A 26,901-nucleotide genomic window follows, 5' to 3' on the forward strand; every position below is an offset into this window, starting at 1 on the left:
GCCAAGATTCCATAAATTCAAGTTGTTATTTTTAAAAGGGAAAAAAAAGGGAGTTCTCGTCGTGGTGCAGTGGTTAACGAATCTGAGTAGGAACCATGAGGTTGCAGGTTCGGTCCCTGCCCTTGCTCAGTGGGTTAGGGATCCGGCGTTGCCCTGAGCTGTGGTGTAGGTTGCAGATGCAGCTCGGATCCCGCGTTGCTGTGGCTCTGGGGTAGGCTGGCGGCTACAGCTCCGATTCAACCCCTAGCCTGGGAACCTCCATATGCCGCGGGAGCGGCCCAAAGAAATAGCAAAAAGACAAAAAAATAAAATAAAATAAATAAAAGGGAAAAAAATCAGTATTTTTGCTACCAGTAATTAAAAACAAACAAACAAAAACAAACAATAAAAAACAAATGGAAGAAGCTCTCAAATTTCCTGAAAACTCCGGTGTTTTATTTTTGCTCTTCAGTTATTCATTTATTTTGGCCTTCATGATTCTAGGTGGCTGACTGACTGTTGCCACTTGCCCTATGCATGGTCTATTTTGATTTATTTACTAACTTACATTACTTAGTCATCTTCAGTTATGTATTAACCACCTGAAAATGCACCATCCAGAACAAAAGCTAGGATCTCTGAAGTAAGCTGTTTCTTAGCACCAATTTATCCTTTTTTTTTTTTTTATCAGTCTTGGATAACCATCTTTCTAAATTCTAAATTCATCATTCTTTTGCTTTTTTAAAAAACATATTTATTGTAACTACATATATACCTAAAAAGTGTCTTTTATTTTAGTTGTTTTTAACGTTATTCTAAAGAGATCATTTTCTGTTTGTCATTTTGAGGAATATGCTTTTTTCACTTGATAATGAATTGCTGAGGTCCATCCATGTTTTACTGCTAGCTACTGTTCAGAATTCTGTGAAATTATAATTGCACTGATTTAGACCATTTCTGAGTAAAGAGCATCTTTAAGTCTTCATTGTGAACAACACCAAGGTTAGCTGGTCGCCTGAGCTTCCTGCTGGCTCAAAGACCCTGCCCTTTCATTGTAGTTTGTAGTTGTTAAAATGTGCTCTAAATGAACTGCCTCGCTTCATTTTTAAAAAATCTCAATAATTTCATTGTATTTGTTTATTAAGAGAATGTAGATGTGATTCTGTATTCTTTATTCAGAGACTTAAAACCTTAAAATATCACTATGAAAATAATAATCATGTAAACATTAGTGACTTCTAAATCAGTTGTTAATTCCAGGTTTAACAAGTTTCTCTGTGTATTCCCTTAGGATATTTTTCTTTTTCCTTACCTATTAAAGCATTTTCTGCTAACATTGGTGAGAAACATAATAAAAGTTTGTCAGGAACTGTTGGAACATACATTATAAGCAACTCAGAGCTGACTTTCTTGTTTCTTCTTGTCTATAGCTTAACAAAGAGCATTTCTTTCTGTAAGCTAATGGAGAAATGCAATGGTTTTGAGCCTTATTTTGAAAAATTTCCTGGAAGAATTTCTAAAGTTTGTTAAAAACAAAACCAATTATTTGTGATAAATCTAAGACTATTAAAGCATGATTCAAAGTGACCAATCAAGGAGACTGATGCCTTTGTCTTCCTTATGCATTTGCCCAAATGATATTTACCACGTGCTGGTTAAGGATTCCACCCTCCGCTATTCCAGTTCAAGGGACAGACTTTGGGTTATATTTTGACTGTTTCAAACCAGCTCCATGGCCCTTGGCTTGTTACTTAATGACTGTATGAAGAAATTTTCTGACCTGGAAATGGGAAGAATAAGTACAGCTATATCCAATTGGATCATTGTGAGATTGAACTAAGATAATGCTTATAAAATGTTTAAGTAACAGGTAAATCTTAACTCCATCTGTGTTGAATATTGTCAATAAGTTAACACCGGTCTTTGACCTGGAGCGGTAATATGTTTATGACGAAGAGCTGTTTCCCACCTCATTGCATGTGTTTCTATTGCAGGACCACTCTGCACAAACAAGAAAAAAACAGGGTAAAAAGAATCTCTTACTTAAGCAAATGCTAATCTCAAATTCTGTTGATATCACAATAAGAAGTTATAGCATACTCAACATGATTTATGTTATTAATTATGTTTAAAAAGAAATTTGAAGATTAATAAAAATAATGGATGATTCTGCCTAGTTTTTTTCTTATCAACTTTTTAGGGTGGCTTTGGAAAATATTTAAATTTCCCAAATTCTTACATCATACCTAAGAATGTGATGTTAGCTTGACATTCACTCTTTAATTTCACACACTCACTTTCCTAATTAGAATTGTAGCGTGTTTTAGATACTCAGCTTCTAACACACCTTGAAATGTTTTGCAGATTTATTGGCCTGCTGCAAAGGAACGAGTGGAACTATGTAAATTAGCTGGGAAAGATGCCAATGTAAGTAGGAGATTTTAAAAAATATATTTGTTAAACTGGTACTGATATGATAGCAAATATTTATACTAGGTTTTATTGAATTAATGGCATTAGTATATTATTTTTAAGGCTACACCAGTATTCTGTGTAAAGATTAATAAGGTATAAAATATTTCTGCCTTGCCAAAAAGAATGACATTATTTTCAGAAATTAGACATACTATACTTTTTAAAGTGTTAATTCTGAATATTATGATTTCCTTTACAGAAATACATTTGAAATACTTAAAAATAAACCATCACAAAATATTGTGTATTTAGGATTGTATTTTTCACTTAATGCATGTGTTTTGTGAATGTACACAAAATCATCAGTTGTTTCAACATTACAAACACACACTTGATAATTTAAGATGCAAACTATGACATTTAGAATGGACAAACAATGAGGTCCTACCATATAGCACAGGGAACTATATATGATCTCTTGAGATAGACCTGGCTGAAAGATAATATAAGAAAGGGAAAAGAGATATATAAGTCACTTTGCTGTACAGCAGAGATTGGCACACATTGTAAATTAGATATAATTTTTAAAATGTAAAAAAAAGAACTAATTTACTTGAAAATTTACATAAGCATAACCATAGGAGATAACATAAAGAATAAATAGGGGCACCCTACTCTAAACTTTGAATTTAAGCTTCCTCAGGGACCAGAGGAACCCCTTAGATGGGTATAACTACCCTCATCATCTCTGGGGTGTCTTTCTTGGATTGCTTTTGCATTGTCCAAGCTGCACATGCTCCCCGTAATCATGTTGCTTGCTTTATCTTCACAGCACTATGGCTCTCACTGCCTCTTCCCATCTGAATGTTCTGACTTGGGCGAGACGCTCTGTGTTCTGACCTGACTTCTTACACTTTGGTGATAGGGGAGAATTACTCTCTTTTAGGAAAATAAATCACTTTCTGAATGTAACTCCGGATGAAAAGTTCTAACTTTGGGCAGAAGCATGGACATCTTGAGGCTTCTGTCTCAGCATCCTTGAATGTCTCCTCTAACCACTATAACCCAGGAGTATTGACTGAGCAGTTGACTTCATATTTACTGACAGCAAGTAGTGAGTGTTATAAGAAAGCACAATTAGATTAAAAAACCTTCACTTCATCGATGTGAAAAAAATGAAACAATAAGACATATTTTGCCTAATGAAATAAGGAGAAAATTAGAAGACTAAGAATCTAAGATAACAGGTTTATTCACTCATTTGTTTATTTATTCAACAAATATTTATTAAGAGCCTAAATATGTGCATAAATATGTGTATGAAAGCACTCATGGAGTTTTCAGTCTCCAGAGGAATATAGATATTGCACAAATGATGACTTATACATAGAGGCAGTACAGTTATACCTCAGTATCCATGGGATCCATATCCATGAATTCAGCCAACTGGAGATCGAAAACATTCCAAATAAGAAACATATTCCAGAAAGTTTCAAAAGTCAAAACTTGGACTGAGCCCACTAGCAACTATTTACGTAGTATTTACATTATATTTACAATAATTAATGTAATATTTACAATGTATTAAGTATTATAAGTAATCTAGAGATGATTTAAAGTACATGTGTTGTAAGCCACGTCATATAAGGTACTTGAGCATTCTCACATTTTGGTATCTGTCAGGGTCCTGGAACCAATCCTCTGTGGATGACTGTCCTGCAAAACAAAATAATCAAAACAAAAGAAACTTTTGGTTATGCCAGATTTTGTATTCAGTTAGTAGTAAATGTGATTTTTCGGGCATATTTATACTCACAGAAATGTATTAGGCGTGGTTGCTTCAGATGCAACAGGAAATAGTTTTTACATTTATTTTTTTAGAAAGAGATTATTCTAGGATATATTCTTCCTTTCATATTCTAATCTCTTCACTCTGTTTAACATCAGGTGCTTGTGAGCAGGCGCCCAAATCTGCAAAAGCATTGGTTCATTTTTGAACTCATGAGAAAAAAGATGCTTTGGTTATGATTTTTCAAAATTATTTTGTTATGTAACAGTAGAAGCATGTCATAAACAGTGGGAGCACTTTTATGTTTTGTGTTTCACCACTATTAAAGGTATGATAAGGAGACAAGTAGGAAAAGGGTGTTTTAGATTTATTCCAATAAAATAATGTCAGTTTTCCCATGGAAGAGATGAGGGATAAACACTCAAGTTCAATCAGTAAAGGTTTTCATTGTGACTGTGTTCTTATTTCAGTATGTTCACTAATTCCAGTTATACAGTAACTCAGTTACCCCTCTTTTTAAGTTAAAGCAAAGGGTGATAAACCTTTTTGAAGGTGGTACCCTAGACAGCATGTAAGACCTAGTGTGTGGAACCCTTTCTTCCAATTCAGTTGTATTTGAGAGCTGGTAGTCACCTCTAACTTGAAATATACCTACCACTAACCTAGGAATAGAGATTTGGGGAGTTCTTCTATTTTTACTGAAGTCTGTAAACTTCTATGTCGACTTATGAATAAGTCTTTGTCTCCTTCTTTTTAATTTGTCCTTTTAAAATAATATTGTATTTTAGAGTTACCAACAACAGCTAAGATTTTTATAGCACTTACCATATTCTAGGAAGTTTTTTCAGTGCTTTATACCTATAATCTCATGTAATCTTTACAGCACTACATGTTAGATTTTATTATCATTCCTCATTATCCAGATGAGAAGACTGAGGCCAGAACAACTAAATGGCTTGGCCAATATTACACTCCTAGTAAATAGTGAAGCCAGGAATTAAATCCAGAAATCTTACCCTATAGCATGTGCTCTTATAAAACACTAAAATCTACACATGAAGGTCTGAGTTCTCTGTGTAAGGTCTAAAACTTGGATCCCTCAAATTGTTTCTCTCATCATTATCATCATAATGCAGATCCTCGTTTTTCAGCACTGCACAGATTCTGGGCAACAGAAAACTTAGACAAGTGTGTAGTTTTATTGACATCTTTTACTACCTTTGGCGTTACCCTCTCTCCTCCCTTCTCTCTAGTAATTTTTACCTACTTCCCAAGAGTGTGTTTTAAAATTAACAAGTGTTTGCAAAGACTGTCCCTTTACACAGAGGTACTATAACTGAAAAATAGTGAATTATTTACCATAATGAATGTTAGCTAATTGGAACGGGGCTCGGGGAGGAGTGGAAGAAGAGGAAACAAAAGAGACCTATTCTATTTCTTGAACATAGACCCCAATTTAATTCAAGGAAAGGAAGAGATAACAGGAAGCTATCTGATCCTATTTTGTTTCTTCTTAGAATATTATTAGACTATAATTATATGTAATTAGGATATTATTTAAAAGAAAGTCACAAAAGAAATGCCTAGTCCTGCTATTAAAAAAAAAAAAAAACAAGAGTGGGGTAAACTGTTTGGTCTAGGGAAAAGAATGCATAGGGTGTGGGCTGTTTGTCAGCTTAACTGTAAGAGTGCACAACCTTGTCAATAGAGACATTACATAGGGTGAAAGGATCTTCCATATCTCAAGTTCTCTGATTACATTTTTTTTTAAGAACGTCTAAAAGTAAAACAAAGTGTTCATTGTAGAAAGTTTACAAATTATATAGAATTCATCTGTAAATATCTCTTCCCTCATGAACATTACCCAGAGATAGCTGGTGACATTTTGATGTTTATTCTTCTATCTTATCTATTTACTATTTTTCAGAATGAAATCATTGTATACATAGTCCCTTAAAACATTTTTTTTTTCACTTCACAGACTGCCATGAGCATTTTCCCATGTCATTAAATTGCTTTTTATAACACTCCTTTTAATAGCTACACTGCATTCCTTTATATGTTATTTCATCAATCCCCTATTGTTAGAATTTTGGTATATATCCAGTTTTTACTATTGTAAATGATGCTGCACATGAAAAACCTTATATATAAATATTGTGAACATCTTTGGTTATTGAGTAAAATTACTGGTCAAAGGATGTAAAATCTTTTATATACATTGTAAAGTTGCCCTCCAGAAAGTTTATGCTTCTTAAACTTTAACCAGCACTTCATGCTCTTGAGGAGGTGTATTTCCCCATACCCTTGCTAACATTGGATACAACAGAGTCAGTGTTTAATATTATACATTAATGAAAAGAAAACTATTTTGTTGTTTTAGCTTGAAATTCTTTTTTTTTTTGTCTTTTCTAGGGCCACTCCCGTGGCATATGGAGGTTCCCAGGCTAGGGGTCTAATCAGAGCTACAGCTGCCGGCCTACACTACAGCTCATGGCAACGCCAGATCCTTAACCCACTGAGCAAGGCCAGGGATCGAACCCACAACCTCATGGTTCCTAGTCGGATTTGTTAACCACTGAGCCACAATGGGAATTTCCTTAGCTTGAAATTCTTTCATTACTCTAAATACTAAATATTTTACATAGTTGTAAAATTAGAATTTATATTCTCATATTTTTAGTGATCCACTCATGTAAAAAATATTCTTTCCCAATCATCCTATTTGATATATACATTTTAAAATACTTATTTAAATAGGCATCTCTCTTTTTTTTCTTCTTTAACCTTCCAATACAATTGGGTTTTGCTCTGTAGAAATCTGCATTGTTATGTTTCATTTTTAAGAGAGAAATGTGATACTTGGATTTGCATGTGTTTATTTTGAAGTGTTGACAACTTACTGAAATATTTTTGACATTGTAAGACTTAAACAGATACCTTTGCAAACTGAATTCCATCTGAAATCTTATAGGTAAACCTAACATGTAGCATGAGAATAAGCATGTGGCAAATGACCCAAAAATGTTTGAGGAGCATAACATTCTATAAAATATACTAAAAACAAAAACAGACCAGATTCTTTTTTCTTTCTTTCTTTTTTTTTTTTTTTGATGTCAGGGGGGTGTCATTTAGGACCGCATATGGAGGTTCCTAGGCTAGGGATCGAATCAGAGCTGTAACTGCCAGCCTATGCCACAGCCATAGCAACGTGGGATCCAAGCTGTGTCTGCAACCTATGCCACAGCTCATAGCAATGCTGGATCCTTAACTGACTGACTGATAAGGGTTGAGCTCATGTATTCATGGATACTCATCTGGTTCGTTACCACTGAGCCACAATGGGAACTTCCAGATTCTTAATCATAACTGTCGTCTCCTATATAACCTAAATAAGTTAGTAACTATAAGTTAGTTATCAGAAACACATATAAAGCTGTATTGAATTTAATTGGACTATATGTAAGAATAAAGAATTATGTCTGTTTTGCTAATGTTTTTCAGGTATCTAGGAAGAAACCAAAATTCCACGGCATTTCAGTTTTAAAACATATGCTAATATTTGTCTTTTCTCTAAGTATTAATTTTTATATTTTTTATGTATTTAGTTCTTCTATCAGTCTGTCAGTCTGTCTGTCTATCTATCTGTCTATGTAAGGATGTATGTGAGAGCTAAAATATTGAAATAATATTACTTCAGGGAGTGAAAATATTGATACTTATTTTTAATTATCTCCTTCTCTCTGTTTTCTAGTGGAAAGTCGGTGGGGGGTGGTGGGAAGAGGGAAGTAAGTAGGAGGAATAAGAGAGGGAAGGAGAAATTCAACTCTTTTCCAAAGCTGAGTGTGTTACTCTCTGAATTGAATTGTATGGTCACATACAACAATCCCTGTGATTGTGGGCAATACCAGATAAGTTAGCTAGCTTTCCAAGAAAAGTTAAAAAAAAAACTGCTTCTCAAAGTGATCTTTCTTCATGCCTTACAGAATTACACTAGCGTTAATAGCCATGTAGGTCACTAAGCGAATTAAAGCAAGTTAATTATTGCTCATGCTGTTTAAGCAAAACTTTGAAACTTGTGCATAAAAAGAGCATAACACAGAATCTTTGAGACTTGAAAAATTAAGTTATAAATTAAAAGAAATAATTGTAAAGTCTTTTGCATCACTTCCAGTATTTGGCTGAAATGTCCACCCCAGGCAAAATTTAAATAAGAGATCTTATCTTTTAGAATCTCTGTTCCCAGATATCTTCCCTTCAGGCAACCACTACTTTTTCACTGCCCCCAGGCTGCCTAGAGAATTGCCCTCCATCAACTTCACAGAAAACTTCAAGCAGAACTGACTTTTTTGTAAACTGTGTCAGATAATTTGGGAATCATCCATGCATTGTTTTAATTCCATGGTAGCCCAATCTGAGAATGTCACCAAATCAGTAATTAGCATAATAGGTTACTTTCCAGGGATGGCTATGTTTTAATAAAGTACTCACAGAAAAGTGAAATGTTTTAGGTATGATTCAGAGCTTTTTCTTTCTAATTATTCAAATTATATCTATGTGTATAGTACTTTACTATGAGCCTTATTTGCCTTTTTTAAACAGTGCTGTGTCTTTCATAGTCCCTAATCTTTCTGACTCCATAATTTATAACTGGAAAAACAGTTGTTTTATTTCTTTATGCAAATATTTATTTCAGAATCTTGTAAAATTACTGTGTTAGTTGGCTTGAGCTACCATAACAAAATACCATAAACTAGGCTGCTTAAAGGACAGATATTTATTTCTCAGTTTTGGAGGCTGAGAAGTCCAAGATGAAAGTGCCAGCCAGCTTGGTTCCTAGTGAAAATTGTCTTCTTGGCTTGCAGATGGCCACCTTCCTGTGGTGTCTTCACAGGGCTGTGAGAGAGTGAGAGCAAGCATCCTTGGTCTCTTCTTATATAGGCACTAACCTGTCATGAGGATCTCACCCTCAACCTCTTCTAAAACTGATTACCTCCCAAAGAACTCACCTCCTAATACCATAGCCCTGGGAGAGTTAGGGCTTCAATCTGTAGATTTTGGAAGGACACAAATATTCACTTCAAATTCTATGATTATTTGGTAAAACTGAGCTTTTGAAAAATGATGAAATCATAGGCAGTGAGTCAGTCCTGCTCGACTCCAGGAATTTAACTCAGCTCGTCCCCTCCCTGTATACTGTTCCTTGTGTTGGTTTCATCCTTGGGTAAATCTCTTCATGAGGAAAAGACCAAATCATAAAATTCCCTTCTGTAAGCATGAGTGAGCAAAATAAAGGCTGGAGAATATTAAAATCTCTTACCTTAGCATTGAAGCCATCATTAAAATTTATCTGATGATCACATACAATTTTTACAATTTTTCCTTGACTTATTATATCATTATTTGTTCAAAACCACTAGTATGGCATATTTGCTCCTTGACTTAGGTTTTCATCCGTGATTGCCTAACATGATATAAAAGAACATGAAGCTAGTTCGTTGTTGTAAGTTTGTTCTTTACAACATTCTTTGTAGTAATGTAAAAATGTAAATGTAAAATTTCTTGTAAAAAATATAAAATTAGAGAAATGTAGTTACCTTTGTACAAATAGAAAATAAATTCTTTTCATCATATACCTTGATGGAAGGGTGAAAAACACATAATGAGATTTTATTAAATAAGATTGTCTGCCAGAAGTTTGTCTTAATGAATATAAAAAGTTCACTTCTTAGGAATCTATGTATAATAATTATATCAGAACATAAACCTATGAAAATAGTCAGGATAATAAAGATGTCTGCAGTGTGATTTGTACATCCTTATGCATGACGTTTTTGCCACATACAACCTAAGTAACTGGATGCAGTGGCCCTGCTCCTGTTAGAGTCCTGATTCTTCCTGCCTTGTAAAGAAACATCCTTCCCTTGCATGGCTGACTGAGGAACCCATACTGTCCTTTCATAGAGTCATAAGCAACTGCTTTGTTTATAAAGGAGAGCAGAAGACTCAATAAGTTCATTCTTTACAACATTCTTGGTAGTAATGTAAAAATGTAAATGTAAAATTTCTTGTAAAAAATGTAAAATTAGAGAAATGTAAAAATTTCTTGAAATGTGGATGTAAAAAATATTTATGGAAAAAGCAGAAGAGATTCTTAGATTGTAGTAGAATGTGCAGATTTTATTCACTGGGATCTACAAATTCTTCAGATCTAGGATTACTGGGCTAGCTGGATGAAGGAAGAACTAGATACAAAGAACTCTGTACCACAGCTAGGAAGACATAGCTACCCATTCTATAATCAGAGCAGTTACTGGCATATTGTTATTTTGTATAGATCAAAACCAGGGTAAGTGATAAACAGTTATTAAATGTTATAGTTTTTAATTGAATCCATAAAACAGACATAATCCTATCAGCTAAGTTGTTATCTGCCTTTTAAATTTTTAATTTGATTTTTAAAATAAACCTATGGTGAGGTCATTGTCTTTTTTACTTTTATTTTTAAATATTTTCCTCCTAACAACTCTAACAATAACAGTGACATGATGGGTGGGAGACCCATGGGCACTCAGGCAGGGAGAAACTGGACATTTTCTATGAACCTCAGTGGTTTCATAGGTTTCCAATCTCCTTAGTAAACACTTCTGCATATCCTGGGTAGAGTTAATTTAGAATAAAAGTAGGCTCTTGCCCAGTGCTTTTCAGAGATCTTTGGATCCAGGAATCATGAAACCATGCTTAAGGTATTGTTTCCAATAATAATATAAAGATATGGGATGACTTACAGGAGGAGAATTGAAAATAATGTATAAAAAGAATGACTACTCTGAAAAATTGAGTCTCTATTTACAAGTAACTGAGAAATAGAAAACAATTAAGTTATAAAATAATAAGGTATAAAGAAATATTTTTAGGTCTAAGCATTTATAAAAGAGGCAGAAATATAAAAATTTCTTGAAATTTGGACTTGGTGTTTAAAATATTTATGGAAAAAGCAGAAGAGATTCCTAGGATAAGAAGGAATTAAGCTAAGTCTAAAAGGCTCTGTAACATTGAAAGTATTTGGGAATAAAGTGGTAAGGCATTCTGGAAAATAATAATGGAATAATATATAGGAATATATATTTATGTTGCGTGTTTTGTTCAGTGCAGTTGAGAAGTTAAACAGTAGTATCTATAGGGAACAGATAATGTGGAAATATCAGAACATGATGGGTTTGGTTCTTTAGGAAATCCTTATAAATATACATCCTGCTGTATCACACAGGGAACTGTATCTAGTCACTTGTGATGGAACATGATGGAGGATAATGTGAGAGAAAGAATGTATATATAAATGTATGACTGGGTCATTTTGCTGTATAGTAGAAATCGACAGAACACTATAAACCAACTATAATGGAAAAAATAAAAATCATAAAAAAGGAAGTATACATACCTCATTCAAACCCTGTTTATATTTATTCTCTAGGCCCCATTGAGTCCCACTATAGAGATGTTCATTCTAGCCCTCTGATTAATTCATAACCCCTAAAACTTCAGAAAGCTTCAAAGTTACTCATTTCATTTAAACCACAGTTTCTTTCTTTTCTCTTCTTCTTTTTTTTTTTCTTTTTTTCTTTTTGTCTTTTTAGGGCCACACCTGCGGCATATGGAGCTTCCTAGGCTAGGGGTTGAATTGGAGCTGTAGCCACGGGCCTACCACAGCAACCTCAGATCTGAGCCACATCTGTGACCTACACCACAGTTCAGGGCAACACTGGATCTCTGACCCACTAAGCGAGGCCAGGGATTGAATCTGCATCCTCATGGATGCTAGTGAGATTTGTTTCTGATTAGCCATGACAGGAACTCCAAGCCACAGTTTCTAATTTGTTTTGTGTCCTTTACTAACTCAGTTGTTTAAACATTGCTCATAAATCTTTATTTTCAACCTTATTTTTGATGATTTATTGACTTGGAAACAAGGTGGTATGAATGACAATCAGTCAAATACCTGAACTGTATGATAATGCTTTAATTTTTTTTTATGCCAATAGACAGAATGTGCAAATTTCATCCGAGTACTTCAACCCTATAACAAAACTCATGTTTATGTGTGTGGAACTGGAGCATTTCATCCAATATGTGGATATATTGATCTTGGAGCCTACAAGGAGGTAATATAATGAAATAGCATGAAAATAATTTACTGTAGTAACTTGTTACTTAATGCCTATGACATAAAATAGGCAGTTTTGAATATAAAGATTGAATCATATTCTTTATGAACTGAATAAGAATTTATGTTTTCAGCTACTTTTGGATTGCCACTTTGATTATATACTTAATAAAAATTTATTCCATTAAAAGTTTTTTTAGTGAGTTGATTGAAATCAATAATATAACATGTTGAAAGTTGTGGTCTTCTAGGCTCTATATACAAATTTATTTTCTTTTGAGTTTCCTTAAACTAGATCTATTTAGTATGTTGCTGTTAATAAAAATTCATTTTCCATAACACCTGGTGATGAAATTGTGTCTTATAATTTTATTTTTCCTATCCAACAAATTTGGCCTGTTACATATGTTTACAATAGTAGACACTAAGTACAGATAATTTTAATGATTTTCTTAAGTTGTATAGATAGTCATTAGCCCACTCATTATTTCTGCCAGACCAAATTGACCTAGTAGAAATTAAAAAGGTATTAATTAGGAGTAATGTATTCCAGCTATCAGTGAGCATTTCAGTAAATGAGAAACATGCAGATTGTACTTAATTTAATCAATATTAATATGTTAGGCTGCTTTCTTTGTGTCATTGGCCAAGCCAGGCATTTTACATGGATTGTTTTTTTTTTTTTTTTGGAATTTCACAACACTCTTAATGAAGTTGGTGCCTTTAAAACTCCCAGTTTTTAAGTTAGTAAAAATTGAGTCTCAATGGAATGAAATAACATGCCTAACTAATAAATGGTTTAGCAAAGAATTGAACCGAAGCAGTCTATCTCTTGAGCAAGCTGCCCAACTGAACTTTAGAATATGTATTCTAAATCATTTCTTTGTATGGGTTGATGGGTTACACAGTCATCCTTATGTTTATGTATGTATTTCTTGTGAATAACCACACAGAGTTGGCTGCCTGTTTGAAAGTAAAGTCTGGGCTCATGGAACAGATTTCCTTACATTGGTTTAACTGATTCAAGCAGAGATCAAACCCTTAACTGTGGCTAGATAAATTTTTCTCTCTAACCGACTTGTCTAACCAGCCCAGACTCAATGGTTTGAAAGTAAAGCAACCCTGATAGTTAAATCTCCAAACCACTAGGAGACTTGGCAACTTGAATCCATCATTCTTTGCTGCTGGTGTAATATTCTCTTGCCTAGCTTTGATGCAGGGTAATATATAACAGTGGCTCATAGCACAGGGTGTAATTATATGAGATAGTCCTTCAGCTTGGATGTGTTTTGAGGCCTGAGGCTAAAGGCCAGACCCACAACCTGCTGAGGGATGCAAATAGCATCCTTTAACTCCTAAAAGTCACAAGTGCTGAAAGAGAATTTAGGAGCTAATTACTTAGAGACTGTCAAAAAGTCCTGGTGCGGTCAAATTTTCAAGTCCATGGATAAGAGAATTTTGAGTGAACAGAGGTATAAAGCCCTGTGTGTGGTTTCCACTAGTCAGGAGCACTGGTAATTGTATGGCAGTCCTGCTTGAAAATTGTGAACTTTTAAAATTAATTATTAGGAGTTCCCGTTGTGGCTCAGTGGTTAACGAATCCGACTAGGAAGGATGAGGTTGCGGGTTCGATCCCTGAGTGGGTTGAGTATCCGGTGTTGCCATGAGCTGTGGTGTAGGTCACAAACGTGGCTCACATCCCCCATTGTTGTGGCTGTGGTATGGGCCAGGCAGCTATAGCTCCGATTCGACCCCTAGCCTGGGAACCTCCATATGCCAGGGGAGTGGCCCTAGAAAAGGCAAAAAGACAAAAAAAGAAGGGATTATTAGTCCCAGGACTCACTGCCCTTTTGGAGGGAAGGCACTTCCATTTTCAAGTAGATAAGGTTTCTTCTAAGGTGGCTGGGAAATGGGAACAGCAACAAATACAAGGGATGGAGGAGAGAGGTATGGGTGGGTTCCTTTTCTGGGGACCACTGCTGAATGACTGGGTCAAGGGGAAGAAAGAGGAAACAGCTAAAATTAATCCCAGATTTCTCTCTTGAGTAGTGAGTTGGAAAGTAGAATTATTTATTGAGGTGAGAATAGTAACAAATTTGTGGCAAAAATGGTAAGTTAGTTTTGTACATTCTCCCTTTGAGAAACATTGTATTAGGTTGTGCCAAATGGGCATTTGGATCTGGATTTCAGAACAGAAGCGTGGGCTGTTGTCAACAACTAGGAGTTTTGAACATGTGGAGCTAGAGTTTGAATTATGGCCCTAGTCATCTACCAGCTCCATACTCTTCTGCACAAACTCTATAAGCTCCTGCTTATTCAGCAAAATGATGATGACAACAATAGTAACTCACAGAGTTATTTTAAGAATAAAATGAGAAAATGATTGCATAGGCTTTGGCATAGCACTTGCTCCATTCTGGTCATTTAATACTCAGCCGTATTAGGCAACAAGAACATAGAAAGGTAAAGAGGTAAGCATTTCAAAAGTATGTTATAAATTTTATTTAAAAATAATGTCTGCACTCTACCTACCTACCTACCTACATGCCCTGCAATACTGGGAATGCCTGACAGTTGTTTAATAATTAGATTGCAAGTATGTTCTTTCTTCTGGAATTGCCCTTCTGCTGTTGCAGACCTCATCTTTGAATATTAATAGTATTAATAATTAATATTAATGTAATATTAGCATAACTTTGCCTGGTTGCAGTGATGGTTAAATGTCTTCTATTCTTCCTCTTTACTTCAACAGTATATCTCTATGTGCAGTTTAGACAGGTACTTTTTGCATAATTAATTAGGCTTAAGGAATTTAATGGAAAAAATCTTATAAAACTGAAGTTGTGTCAAAAATTAGAATATAATGTAATTCAGTCAGTTTATCTCAGGAAGTCCATTTAATTAGCCATTATTTTTTACATCATTTTCCTGATGGTGTCCTTGATTCTGGCTCAAGGAAACTTGCTTTCCTGCTATCTCCTTTTCTCCAGGAGATTATAAGGGAGACCTTGTCTTTAGCCTCCACAAATACCAATTTTATGGGCTTATCTTGAGAATTTAACAAAATGTTGCATTTTGAGAACAGAAGTCTGTAGAGTTATAAGGGTTTATCTAGGACTTTGCATCATTTATGACATTGTCCCAGATATTTTGTTGGTTTTTCTTTTTTAGCTTTTTACTATAATCTTCTGCCACACCAGGATTCAGTTTACTTTTTTCCCTTTACAACATGCCATTATAGGCTTTAGAGTCAACAGTTCTGTTTGACCTGTGGCGAATAATGTGCCCTTAATGATATTTAAACATACTTAAGAGCTGTGATCTGTAGGTGTTTTTCCCTGACATATCTCTAGCCCCATCCACAGTTGGGAAACATGCGCTGAATGGGTTCTCACTGGACGTTTTTCATGCCTAGGCGCCACTATCACAACTTGTCATTAGCTGACCTGTTCTAACTAAACATACTTGGGCTTGATCATGTTACATGGTCATGCGAGTCCATAAATTAAGTTAAACACATTTTAAAATCCATGAGTTTGAAATCCTGAGACTCAGTTAGTTAAGAGCATGAACTTTGGAGATGAGTCAAGCTCCCACTTTGCCTCTTACTAGCTGTGGGATGCTAACAACATACTTCCCCCTTTCTGTTTTCAATATTCGTCTGGTAAAGCTGGAATTCTTAAAGTAGCTACATCTTGAGGTTTATGGTGAATGTTCAGTGAGATGGTGTAGGTGAAGTTCCTGGCCCATGGACCATATGCATTAACTGTTAAGTACCTTTGTTCTTATTATGAAAGTGCATTGACTTAAAACTATGAAATATTTATTGTTAATCATGCTATTTAAATTGGTATTTTTAATAGGCTGCTTTTTAAAATAAGGCAGGAATTAATACCTGTCCTGTTAAAAAAAAATCTGAAATGATTCATTTTATAATAATCCAAATGATCCAATTTCCTCTATCCCTTTTGCTTCATTGCTTGCTTTTTAGATAAGTGGCACTGAATGGCCCCTTTTAATTCCATGCATGCTCTGATGTAACTTTGTAGATATGCCATATAGAGAGAATGTCTGAATTGGTGAATTCCTCTAACCAGTGCACAGGCAGGGTGAGTCATCAGTCTTTTTGCTGGATAGTAGTGTTGTCATTGTTGTGAAACACTCAGTCTCATGGGGCCACATTCATTATGCATTCATATTTTTCTTGGAAAGTTCAACTTAAGATTTTTTTTCCTGAATATTAAAAGTCTGCCAATGACATTCTGTCTGTGGTCACCATTATAAAAATAGATGTTTCAGCCAAAATAACTATGTGGCTTTAATATGCACAGTGTTTTCATAGTAATGAAAACACTACAAGAGGATTTTTTTTTTTTTGCTCACATGTATCAGCAGCTCTGAAAATTAGCTGCCTTTTGTAGGATGTTTTTATGCCACTAAAAATTACATAATATCCCAAAGTTTAAGTAATTTGGTGTAGTTGCATATGTTTAGGTTGCTAGGCTATAACAGGTTAGGAAGGTATAATTATTATAGTAAATTTATTTGTTACATGAGGAAATTGCCTTATTAGGCTCAGTAAATTAGTTATTAGGCTTAAGAAATATGAGCACTTGGTGGTGATTTTGGTTATAATAGTGGTCCAGGCTAAATGAATTGAATTGATGAGTATATTTCTACTTCTGGTAGAAAAATTGTCATTATTATCACTACCCCTTTGGGCAAACCAAAGCATGGGCATTGTGTCTTGCCAGAAATAATATTTTCTGCAGAATTAAAGAGCACAGCATGAGGCACATGCTATATGCTCAGTTTTTGTTGAATTAATGAGTTAAATTTAGTTCTTATCTCCTCTGTTCTTGTTGATTCTGATTTTTTTAATCTAACGTGTTACTATTTCTCATAACAGGAAGTTATGTTCAAGCTAGACACACATAATTTGGAGTCTGGCAGACTGAAATGTCCTTTTGATCCTCAGCAGCCGTTTGCTTCAGTCATGACAGGTAAGATCAGTGATGGACAGTTCCTGCTTTTAGGGGTTTCTCTAAAAATGTATGTGTAGATTAAGCCACATTTTCTTAATGAGTTAAAGATTATTTTTGGATTAATCTTCTACTGGATGTGTGGTGATAGTTTTTTTAATGTCATGTCTCTCTATCCTTAGCATCCTTATCCATAAAGTGAGCCTTCAGTAATCCTTAACTTCTGTAAGTTACAGTTTAAATGAATTTCTAGTTGAATTCTTTTTAATGCAAATGACACATACTCACTTGTTTGATACTTTTGCATGTAGTTGTCTCAGATTCTTTTATATTTTATTATGCCCCTATTTGGTTCACTATGGAAGTTAAATTCAGCAATTTCTTGAACATACTATGTTACAAAACATATTGGAGATTTTATTGGGAGAATTAATAGTAAGACATAAGTGGAGAAATTAATAATGCAAATAAACTATAGAATACAGATAATAGAATGCCATAGGTAACACCTCTCCCCCACAGTTTTACCATAACCTGATTATATTTATAATGTGACATTTTCTTCTAGCCCATTCAATCTTCTCTTGCTTTGTATAAATCTAAAATTCTCTTATGGGAGCAGAGGACTATCTTGTTTAAAGAAGGCAGTGCTGTGGGGTCCGAAGTCTTTTCTGAGGAATGTCGGCACAGCCTCTGAATTTCAACCATTAGAAGGACTCCTTTTGTCTTGGTTTGGTTCATGACTTTTGTCTCTTTTTATTTAACTTGTCCATCAAATGTTTGAATAGACGATAAGACTGAAGCACCATGACATTTTAATTTTCACTTAGTGAGAGCTAGTGTTCTTCCTTTGAAGTGAAAGCATGTGTGTTTTTGTGTGTTTTGAAAATTATATGACTAATGTTCGGTCATTATCCTCAGAAAATGAGATCAATGATTTGTGATTCTGATCTGTCAAGAGGGGTTGACACACCCTTAATAAACAACAATAGATTGTAGGCATTGGTGACCCCTCTTAGGAACCCCTAAGTAATTTAAATACAAAGAAGACAGTTTTAAAGCCTGGATATACAGATCCAATTTTTATGTTGAAACACACCATTTTTTTTCCGACAAAATGTTCAAATATTTGCAGTGTTACATTTCAAATTAATGGTGTGTTTCCTTTACTCTTACCAGGCTTTTTTCATAATGTCTTTATTGATGTTATTTTTGTTCTTTCATTTTTTTAAAATATGCCCTACAATGAAATATTTCCATCCACCATACATTTTAGGGGAATTCCATAAGAGATGGAATCATTGCCATGTCTACACTTGCCTGACATAACTGGATTTCTCTCTTTTGTGAGTGTGTATGTTTCCCCCCTTTGGAAGTTAACTGTTGTCATTAGTATTTATCTTGGTAATGTCAAATATTTCTGCAAAATCTTATTTAAATGGATAAAATGGAAGGGTTTTGAAAGTACCTGAATAACTCATTCAAAGGAAGAATTTTAAGCATATTTAGGTTAAACATCTAAATGCTATGTAGATATTAGCTTTTTTAAAAATATTAATCTATTAAGTCTAACCCAAAGTAGCTGAATATTAAGATATGTTGAATAGAAGCTTAGTTCTCAAAGGGGTAGTATATTGTACTATAGGACCTCCTTCTTCCTGCCACTACCCCCCCCCCCGACCCCAGCAATGTTAGGGAACGTTGGCCACAGCTCTGCTCCCCTCTTCCCAGCCCCCAGCCCCTTCCCATTCCTCTCATCCCCCTCATTCCACTCCTACCATTTTTTCCTTCTCCTTCCCTTCTTCCTCAGTCTTCTACCCTCCTTTTCCACCTCTCTCTGCTTCTCTCACCCTCTTTCTCATCTTGTCTTTGCCTCTCTGCCTCTCCTTCTCCCTCTCCCTCTCTCTGTCACTCTCTCTCTTTCTTTCTGTCCCTGGTTTAAAAAAAAAAAAAAAAAGATATCCATCCACTTTACATAAATAACAGGACAAAGAAGTTTGGTATGCAGTAATGGCAACATCTTCCCCTTTTCAGAAATTCTTGTTTATCAGAACCATTAGAGACATGATTAGCTACAAGGAATGCAACAATTTTATAATTACAAAGTATGACTTCAGTGCTGAAAGCTCCCTTTCAGCAGAGGTTAGGCAAAGAAAAGTTGTGGTCACTGAGGTTGTGTCGGTTAAGTAAATACCAATTACACAATTCATTTCTCATTATGGCGTTTACTTTTCAAATATGTTTTTCTGTGTTGTTACAAAGAACTCCTAATTATGATATATCCTCGAATTATTTGTGGACAGAAGGGGGAGAAGAGCTTATTCATAACAGAAGCTAAATACATGTGTAATTAGTAATTCAGAAGAGGGGTCTTTTTTGATAATCGGGTATCTCTTATCAGCTTGATGAAGTTCATGGAGTTATCTTTTTGTCAACCAAGCAGATTTTTCAAAACCTGAAGGGGAAATTTATGAAACAGTATCTTCTGATGTGAAGTAATAAACATCTTTGGTTTCATGCTGGGAAATTAGTATATTGTAAATAGTCTCCGCTGGTAAACTCTTAAAACTCTTGTGTATTCTTTTCTCTCTTGCAGATGAATACCTCTACTCTGGCACAGCTTCTGATTTCCTTGGCAAGGACACTGCATTCACGCGGTCCCTTGGGCCTACTCACGACCACCATTACATCAGAACCGACATTTCAGAGCACCACTGGCTCAACGGTGGGTGATTTTCACACTTTTGATTGTTTGCCTTTGCTTTTGGGTAGATAAGGAACTCAGTATTATTCATTCAGATGTGTTTGGGGATAAGTGATTTGGCTCAACATATAAAATACATTTGAAATGTTCCTCACCATGTGAGACAAATCTTCCGAACCTGTTGGAGTATATTACAATAATAGCTGACATTTATTGAGTGTGTGCCATTGTCTTTGACACTGTTCTGTGTTCTAATTGATTTTTCAGAATGTTCACAGTGACATCATATGAGAGATGTATTATGATGATGATGTGCTTTTCAAAGATGAATAAACTGAGGTAGAGAGAAGTTGAGTCATTTGGTCAAGGTCTTACAACTTGTCCGTTGCAGAGCTGGGGTGCAAGTTGGCAGTCTTTCCCCTGCAGTCTGATTTTTAATAACCAGGCCAAATACTGCCTATGAGCAGAAGAGGGAGGGGTTAGATTATAACATCTACTTCTTTTGTTTTAAAAAAAAAATCATATTTTGGTTAAAACATGTCTCTCTAAAATTTTAAGCATATTGTTATTGACATTAGTTTTTGTGATTACTTTTGTGTTTAAGGGTTACAGTACTCCAGGTTTTCAACAACAACAAAGAAGACTTCCTAAATGAAATTATTTAATTGCAGAACAGTGCAATGAATGAATGAAGGGCTTTTTTTTTTTTATCCCCCTAATGCCTTAGGGGTCGGGTTTTATCATGATTTTCTAAAGTTTTCTGATTACCATCAGACTTTATTTTGCCACATGGCAAAATAACACTGCTCTTTAAGCAGGCACACCATTTCTCATTCCTACCATAAATAGTGGGTTTTAGTGGAGGAGGCCAGGGTAGAGATTTCCTAGGGGCTATCTTTCTATCTCTCAGTATCATTCAAGCAATGACAATATAAACAAAAAGGAAAAACACTTTTAAGACATTTCTTTAGTCAAAACCTCCAGATCCATTTGTTTACACAACAGTGTGATCTCCATTGACCAAAAGAGAACCTTATTAATAGAGTAAACAAATTTAGAATATCCCCCACCAAGTGATTATTCTTCATTTCTTAACACTCATGCAGGGCAGGCCAGTCTTCTTGAATATTGTGACGTTTTTGTGGAAATAACTTGGTTTGAAAGTGACTCCATAGATTTAGCCAGTAGAAAAGCTTAGTTATCTGTAACAAGATATTATAGCTTAAAATGAAGGATAGATTGTATTCCCTGGTATTGGGATTGCAAATATCATCATATTGCCACTTATTTAAGAGATTCTTCTATTTTTTCCCTTAACTGTAATATGTCTAGAAGAAGTCAGCAGTATTGCTAAAACAATAAATGTGGGAAATATTTACTCAACTGTTATTTGCCTAGCGTGCTGTAATAGTGCCGAGTGAAAAGAATTACAAAGTAGGAAGGCTTTGCATTGGTTTAACATTCTCTTAATAAACAACTTTTAAGAGCCTATGGCATACTGAATGCTCTTCTGCCTACTGGGCCTACAGAGATTATAGGGGAGGGTTGCTGACCTCATGGATGATAAATGCCTGGAGCATAAGAATAGAGTGGGTGATGGGGCAGAAACCTGTAAATGTTTTTCTCAAACCAATGGGGCATTAATCTGTAATTTTTTTTTTGTCTTAAAATTTCAGGTATAATTAACATATAACATTTTATTAGTTTCAGGTGTATAGCTCGATGATTCAATATTTATATATATTGCAAAATGATCATTGCAATAAATCTAGTTAACTTTCAGAAAAACACATAGTAACAGAAGTTTTTTTTTTTATCTTGTGATGAGAACTTTTAAGATTTACTCTCTTAGCAACTTTCAGGTGGGCAATACAGTGTTATTAATTCCAGTCACCATGCTGTGCATTATATCCCCATGACTTACTTCCAGTTACTTATTTTATAACTGGAAAGTTGTACCTTTTGGACCCTCTTCACTGATCGCCTTATCTTAATCAGATAATTAGATCTTTATTATAAAGGTAACTGACAGTAGCATGAAGGGAAGACCAAAGGAGGATGAGGGTAGAAAGAGAAGGGGCCATTGCACAAAAGCAGGAAAAAGGGGATAGGACAGGAACAAAGGTAGTGGCAGTGCTTTTAAAGGCCCTTCAATGTACGGATTATCATCACTTTCATGATCATTATTCTTGAAGGTGAGAGAGCTAGCAGGTGGGACTAATAGCCTGGAAGCTCTGGTTCTCTGACATCTTCTTAGAATTTTTAAGAACTGGTCACCTTTTCCTTCTGTCTCTCTACTTCATAATTCTGTGAGCTCATCCACTGTGATACTTTTAATTGTTTTCTGTGTTCCGGTATTTACTAAAACTACATTTCCAACCTCTTCCTATAACTAAGGGCCCTTAAAAATATTTATTTGGATGTCTTACATTTTCATCTCACATTCACTAAAAAGCAACTAGTTGTTTAATATGGGAATAAAAATATCTAAGCCTTAACCTTGATTGTGCCGTTAAAGTGCCTTGAGATTTATACTAGTTGTCCAGTGATCTTTTGCTTGAGTATCTTCAAGTAGATATATAGATAGAGATATAGAAAAGATTAATTAGATCTAAAATGTAAAATCCTATGATCTTGTTTTTCCTTTCTAACATACCCTTTAATACCTGTTCCCTGATTTTTATCTCTTTTTAAATTTCTTAGCTTCATCCACCCAGTTACCTTGGGGTTATCTCTAATTTCTTCCTCCCCTTTATCTATTCTATCACTAAGAGCCTTTACTTCCTTCAGAATTTCTGTTGACCTTGTTCTTTCCCTGGCCTCCATCTTTCTTTAGTTCTCCATCACCTTATCTCTGGTTTATTGCCACTATTTTATTGTTTGTTAATTCATTTCCCTATCTCTGGTCCCTTCTGCTTTGAATTTATTTTATATAGTGTCCATCGTAGTCACTATATTACAGACTTTTAAGGTAGTATTTTGTTTAGTGGTATAATCTTTAGAGAATTACTACTTCTACTTTAAAAGTTGAGGATAGATTACAAGTCAGATAAATAGTCTGTGATTAGACAGTTACTGGAAGTGAGATTGAAACTCAATTTTGTCTCTCTAGTTCCTGACACTTTATTCTTTTCATTGTGTTGATATAGCCCATCAGCCTAAATTCTGCTCTTTTGATCCTCTTGCTCTTCCAGCCTCACCACAAACACGGTACATATCTCCATGCCATGTTGGGCAGCTGCAAACTGAGGATGTGGGTCTGGTTGTAGAGACCAGGGCACATAGAGAAAGCATGGTTAGGCGAGTGATATGGAAGACCTAGATCATCTAGCTGTAGTCAGGGTTAGTGTGAACATCAGGTCATATGTTTGCTGAGGGACATGCCCGCCAGAATCAGAGGAGCAGGATGCTTTAGGAGACCTATCATCCAAGAGCTTCTTGGGTGCATGGAAACTAGGACAAAGCAAGAGACTCTTGTAATGAAGAAGTCCTTGACATCCTAAGCAAAAAATTGACTTTCTTTGGGAGCATTTCTGTCCTCCATTCTATTTTCCAGATATAGTCAGCCTAGGGTCCAAAGACAGAGGTTAAAGAAGTCATCTGGCTAGTGTTAGGAATGTGGGGAGACAAAAAACAGTGATTGTTAAAGGAACCATAGTCATTATTGGGAATGTTAGACATTATCTTACTCAACTTTATATCCCACAAATGAGACTCAATATGAAGAAGGGGTGTGTTCAGGTCTCCAAACCACCATGCTTATCCTTCCGTTACAATACCAAACTTGTGGCAAGGGTAGCATATCATGTCCCCTGAATCTGGGACCTTGACTGCCATTTTGGTGGCAGTTATGGAGACAAAGGCTCTGTTTCTTCCTTACACTGGACCTGACACAGCATATTTAGTGATACAGGCTACTTACTCTAAAGCTGCACTGTCCAATATAGTAGACGCTAGCCATTTGTGGCTATTTACATTTAAGTGAATAGAAGTTAAACTTAAATTTTGAATTCTTAGTCACACTAGTCATCTTTCAAGTGCTCAGTAGCTGAACGAGCTAGAGGATACGTTATTGGACAGTACAGATATAAAACATTCCCATTTTCAAAGAAATTGCTATTGGATAACACTGATCTAAAGTGTACTTGTTTTTTAATTATGTACAGGAGCCCACAATCACATAAGGCAACATGTGATTTTATAATCCATTTAGCATCTAGATTTGAAACACACTTTGGGGATTTATGCAATTATTGCTAGGTTGCAAGAACTGACAGATATTTGATATTTCAAATAATGGGGTAAATATCAATGTCTAATTAGTTTCTTCTGTGTATTATTATATTGCTGTATGATTTACTTCTTTTTTACTCTTTCTTTCTTTCTTTCTTTCTTTTTGTCTTTTGTTGTTGTAGTTGTTGCTGTTGCTATTTCTTGGGCCGCTCCCTCGGCATATGGAGGTTCCTAGGCTAGGGGTTGAATCGGAGCTGTAGCCGCCGGCCTACGCCAGAGCCACAGCAACGCGGGATCCGAGCCGCGTCTGCAACCTACACCACAGCTCACGGCAACGCCGGATCGTTAACCCACTGAGCAAGGGCAGGGACCGAACCCGCAACCTCATGGTTCCTAGTCGGATTCGTTAACCACTGCGCCACGACGGGAACTCCTTATTCTTTATTTTTTTTTTTTTTACTTTTTAAAAAATTAAAGTATAGTTGATTTACAGTGTTTTGCCAATTTCTGCCACACAGCAAAGTGACCCAGTCATACATATATATACATTACCTTCTTATGTTATTTTCCATTATGGTCTATCCCAAGAGATTGGATGTAGTTCCCTGAGCCATGCAGTAGGACTTACTGCCTTTCCACTCTAAGTGTATAGTTTGCATCTACTAACCCCACACTTCCAGTCCATCCAACTCCCTCCCACCCCTGCCCCCAGCAACCACAAGTCTGTTCTGTAAGTCTGTTTCTGTGTGTTTTGTTTTGTTTGTCTTTTTTTGTCTTTTTCCAGGACCACACTTGCAGCTTATGGAGGTTCTCAGGCTAGGGGTTCAATCCAAGCTGTAGCCACCAGCTATGCCAGAGCCACAGCAACTCGGGATCTGAGCTGCGTCTGCAGCCTACACCACAGCTCACAGCAACGCCAGATCCTTAACCCACTGAGCAAGGCCAGGGATTAAACCCACAACCTCATGGTTCCTAGTCAGATTCATTCCCACTGCGCCACAATGGGAATTCCTGTTTCTGTTTTATAGATGGGTTCATTTGAGCCTTATTTTAGATTCCACATATAAATGATGTCATATGGTATTTGTCTTTCTGACTTCACCTAGTATGAGAATTTCTAGCTTCATCCATGTTGCTGCAGATGGTATTATTTCATTCTCTTTTTTTTGGCTGAGTAGTATTCCATTATATACATATACCACTTTTCTTAATCCATTCACTTATGATTTGTTTCTGGTTAGACAGAAAACTTCTTTCTGTTAAATTTTTCTTTCTGTACTGTTATTTTTAGTTTAAAACCCCACCTTTACATGTATGGAATGAACAAATTTCTTATGAGTGTAAACTGATACTATATTTAGATTAAGTGAACTGCAAAAAACAAATTAAATTTTCCATTGGGTATTTAAGTCTTAAGATGTGGATTTTAAATCAGTAAGCTTTTAAAAGATACCATTCTGTAGGAATTTTTTATAAGTCCAGTTTATCACTGCACCACCTAGGGAGGTTAAATTTTTTGATGCATGTGTATATGCCCATACCTTGCTTTCCCCTGACTAGAATTAACCAGAGTGAGATTATCTCATCTCTTCAGTTACCAGTCCAAGGATCCTTATCAGAATTTCTGTCAGACTTTGTCTAATCCAGTGTCAAAGATATAATAAGTATGAATGCTGATTCCTTCTTTGAGAAACAAATCCACCTAAAACTTGCAAAGATGAAGTCCTATGGGCAGTTCTAGATGAAGATTTACATTGTTTCACAGTTTTCTTTATTAAGTCAATCTTAGAACTTATCAGGAAGTAGGAATGTAGATAAAGGAGTGGTTACTCAGAGTTAAGTTTTTATGAGAGTTTTGGGATAAAACTAAGAAGTCTGACCACTTGGAAAATGAAAACAAACAATGATGCCTCAGATGCATATGTTTTTGTTTTCTTTCCTGGAGTAGATGAGAACTTTTGTTTTACATTTTCATTTTTAACATGTGGAGGCAGTTTTCATTTGAAGTTTCTCTTGGAGGGCTGTTGTCTATAAATTCTTCTTCCTCACAAAAGGATAGCATTTTTTCAAAAGTGTTAGGGAAAAAGATAACATAGGAAGAAATAAAGGAAAGTAAGGAACTCACTAGGTAGTAAGTCATGATGTAGGTGTGCTTACCTGGGTGAAAAGAGGTTCATAAGGAGAAATGAAAGTGATGTGCACTTCAGGCCATGTGGATTTAGGCCATTTTCATTTGGCAGTGATTCTTGGTGTCATGCTAAAAGTTCATTTGTGAAAATGCATGATTTCAAACTCCATCCCTATTAGCATGTATGTTTCAAATGCCAAAGAAGGAAAATGTGCTGTAATAAAGCCCAGGTGTCTATTGGTATGATTTAAAATAATTTAACTCAACTATGTATGTCTTATACTGATGAAATGATATCTATTTTTACCACAAATTGGCAGCAATTCAGGAAAGAGTTTCTATCATAAAATGCTAACATCAGTATTCTAAGATACAGGACCTTAGTTGCATCTGCAAGAAAGAAAATTCTATTCTTGAAACATGTATTTATTTTTAGCCTACAAGTGTATTTATACTTTAAATTACAGAAGAGTGTGCTATTAGATATTAATTCTTTTTTTCATAATT

General features: G+C 35.3%; 1 protein-coding gene across 1 annotated transcript in view; it reads left to right on the plus strand.

Annotated features, from left to right (window-relative positions):
* SEMA3D (semaphorin 3D) overlaps positions 1 to 26,901 on the plus strand; it is a 202,849-nt gene that overhangs the window by 107,457 nt on the left and 68,491 nt on the right. Inside the window, exons 5-8 of the mRNA XM_047753452.1 lie at positions 2,344 to 2,406; positions 12,226 to 12,345; positions 17,257 to 17,350; positions 19,926 to 20,054. Of these exons, the coding sequence (XP_047609408.1) occupies positions 2,344 to 2,406; positions 12,226 to 12,345; positions 17,257 to 17,350; positions 19,926 to 20,054 (406 nt within the window). The remainder of the gene's footprint in view (positions 1 to 2,343; positions 2,407 to 12,225; positions 12,346 to 17,256; positions 17,351 to 19,925; positions 20,055 to 26,901) is intronic.

Source organism: Phacochoerus africanus, chromosome 11, assembly GCF_016906955.1.
Source record: "Phacochoerus africanus isolate WHEZ1 chromosome 11, ROS_Pafr_v1, whole genome shotgun sequence".
Classification (NCBI taxonomy): domain Eukaryota; kingdom Metazoa; phylum Chordata; class Mammalia; order Artiodactyla; family Suidae; genus Phacochoerus; species Phacochoerus africanus.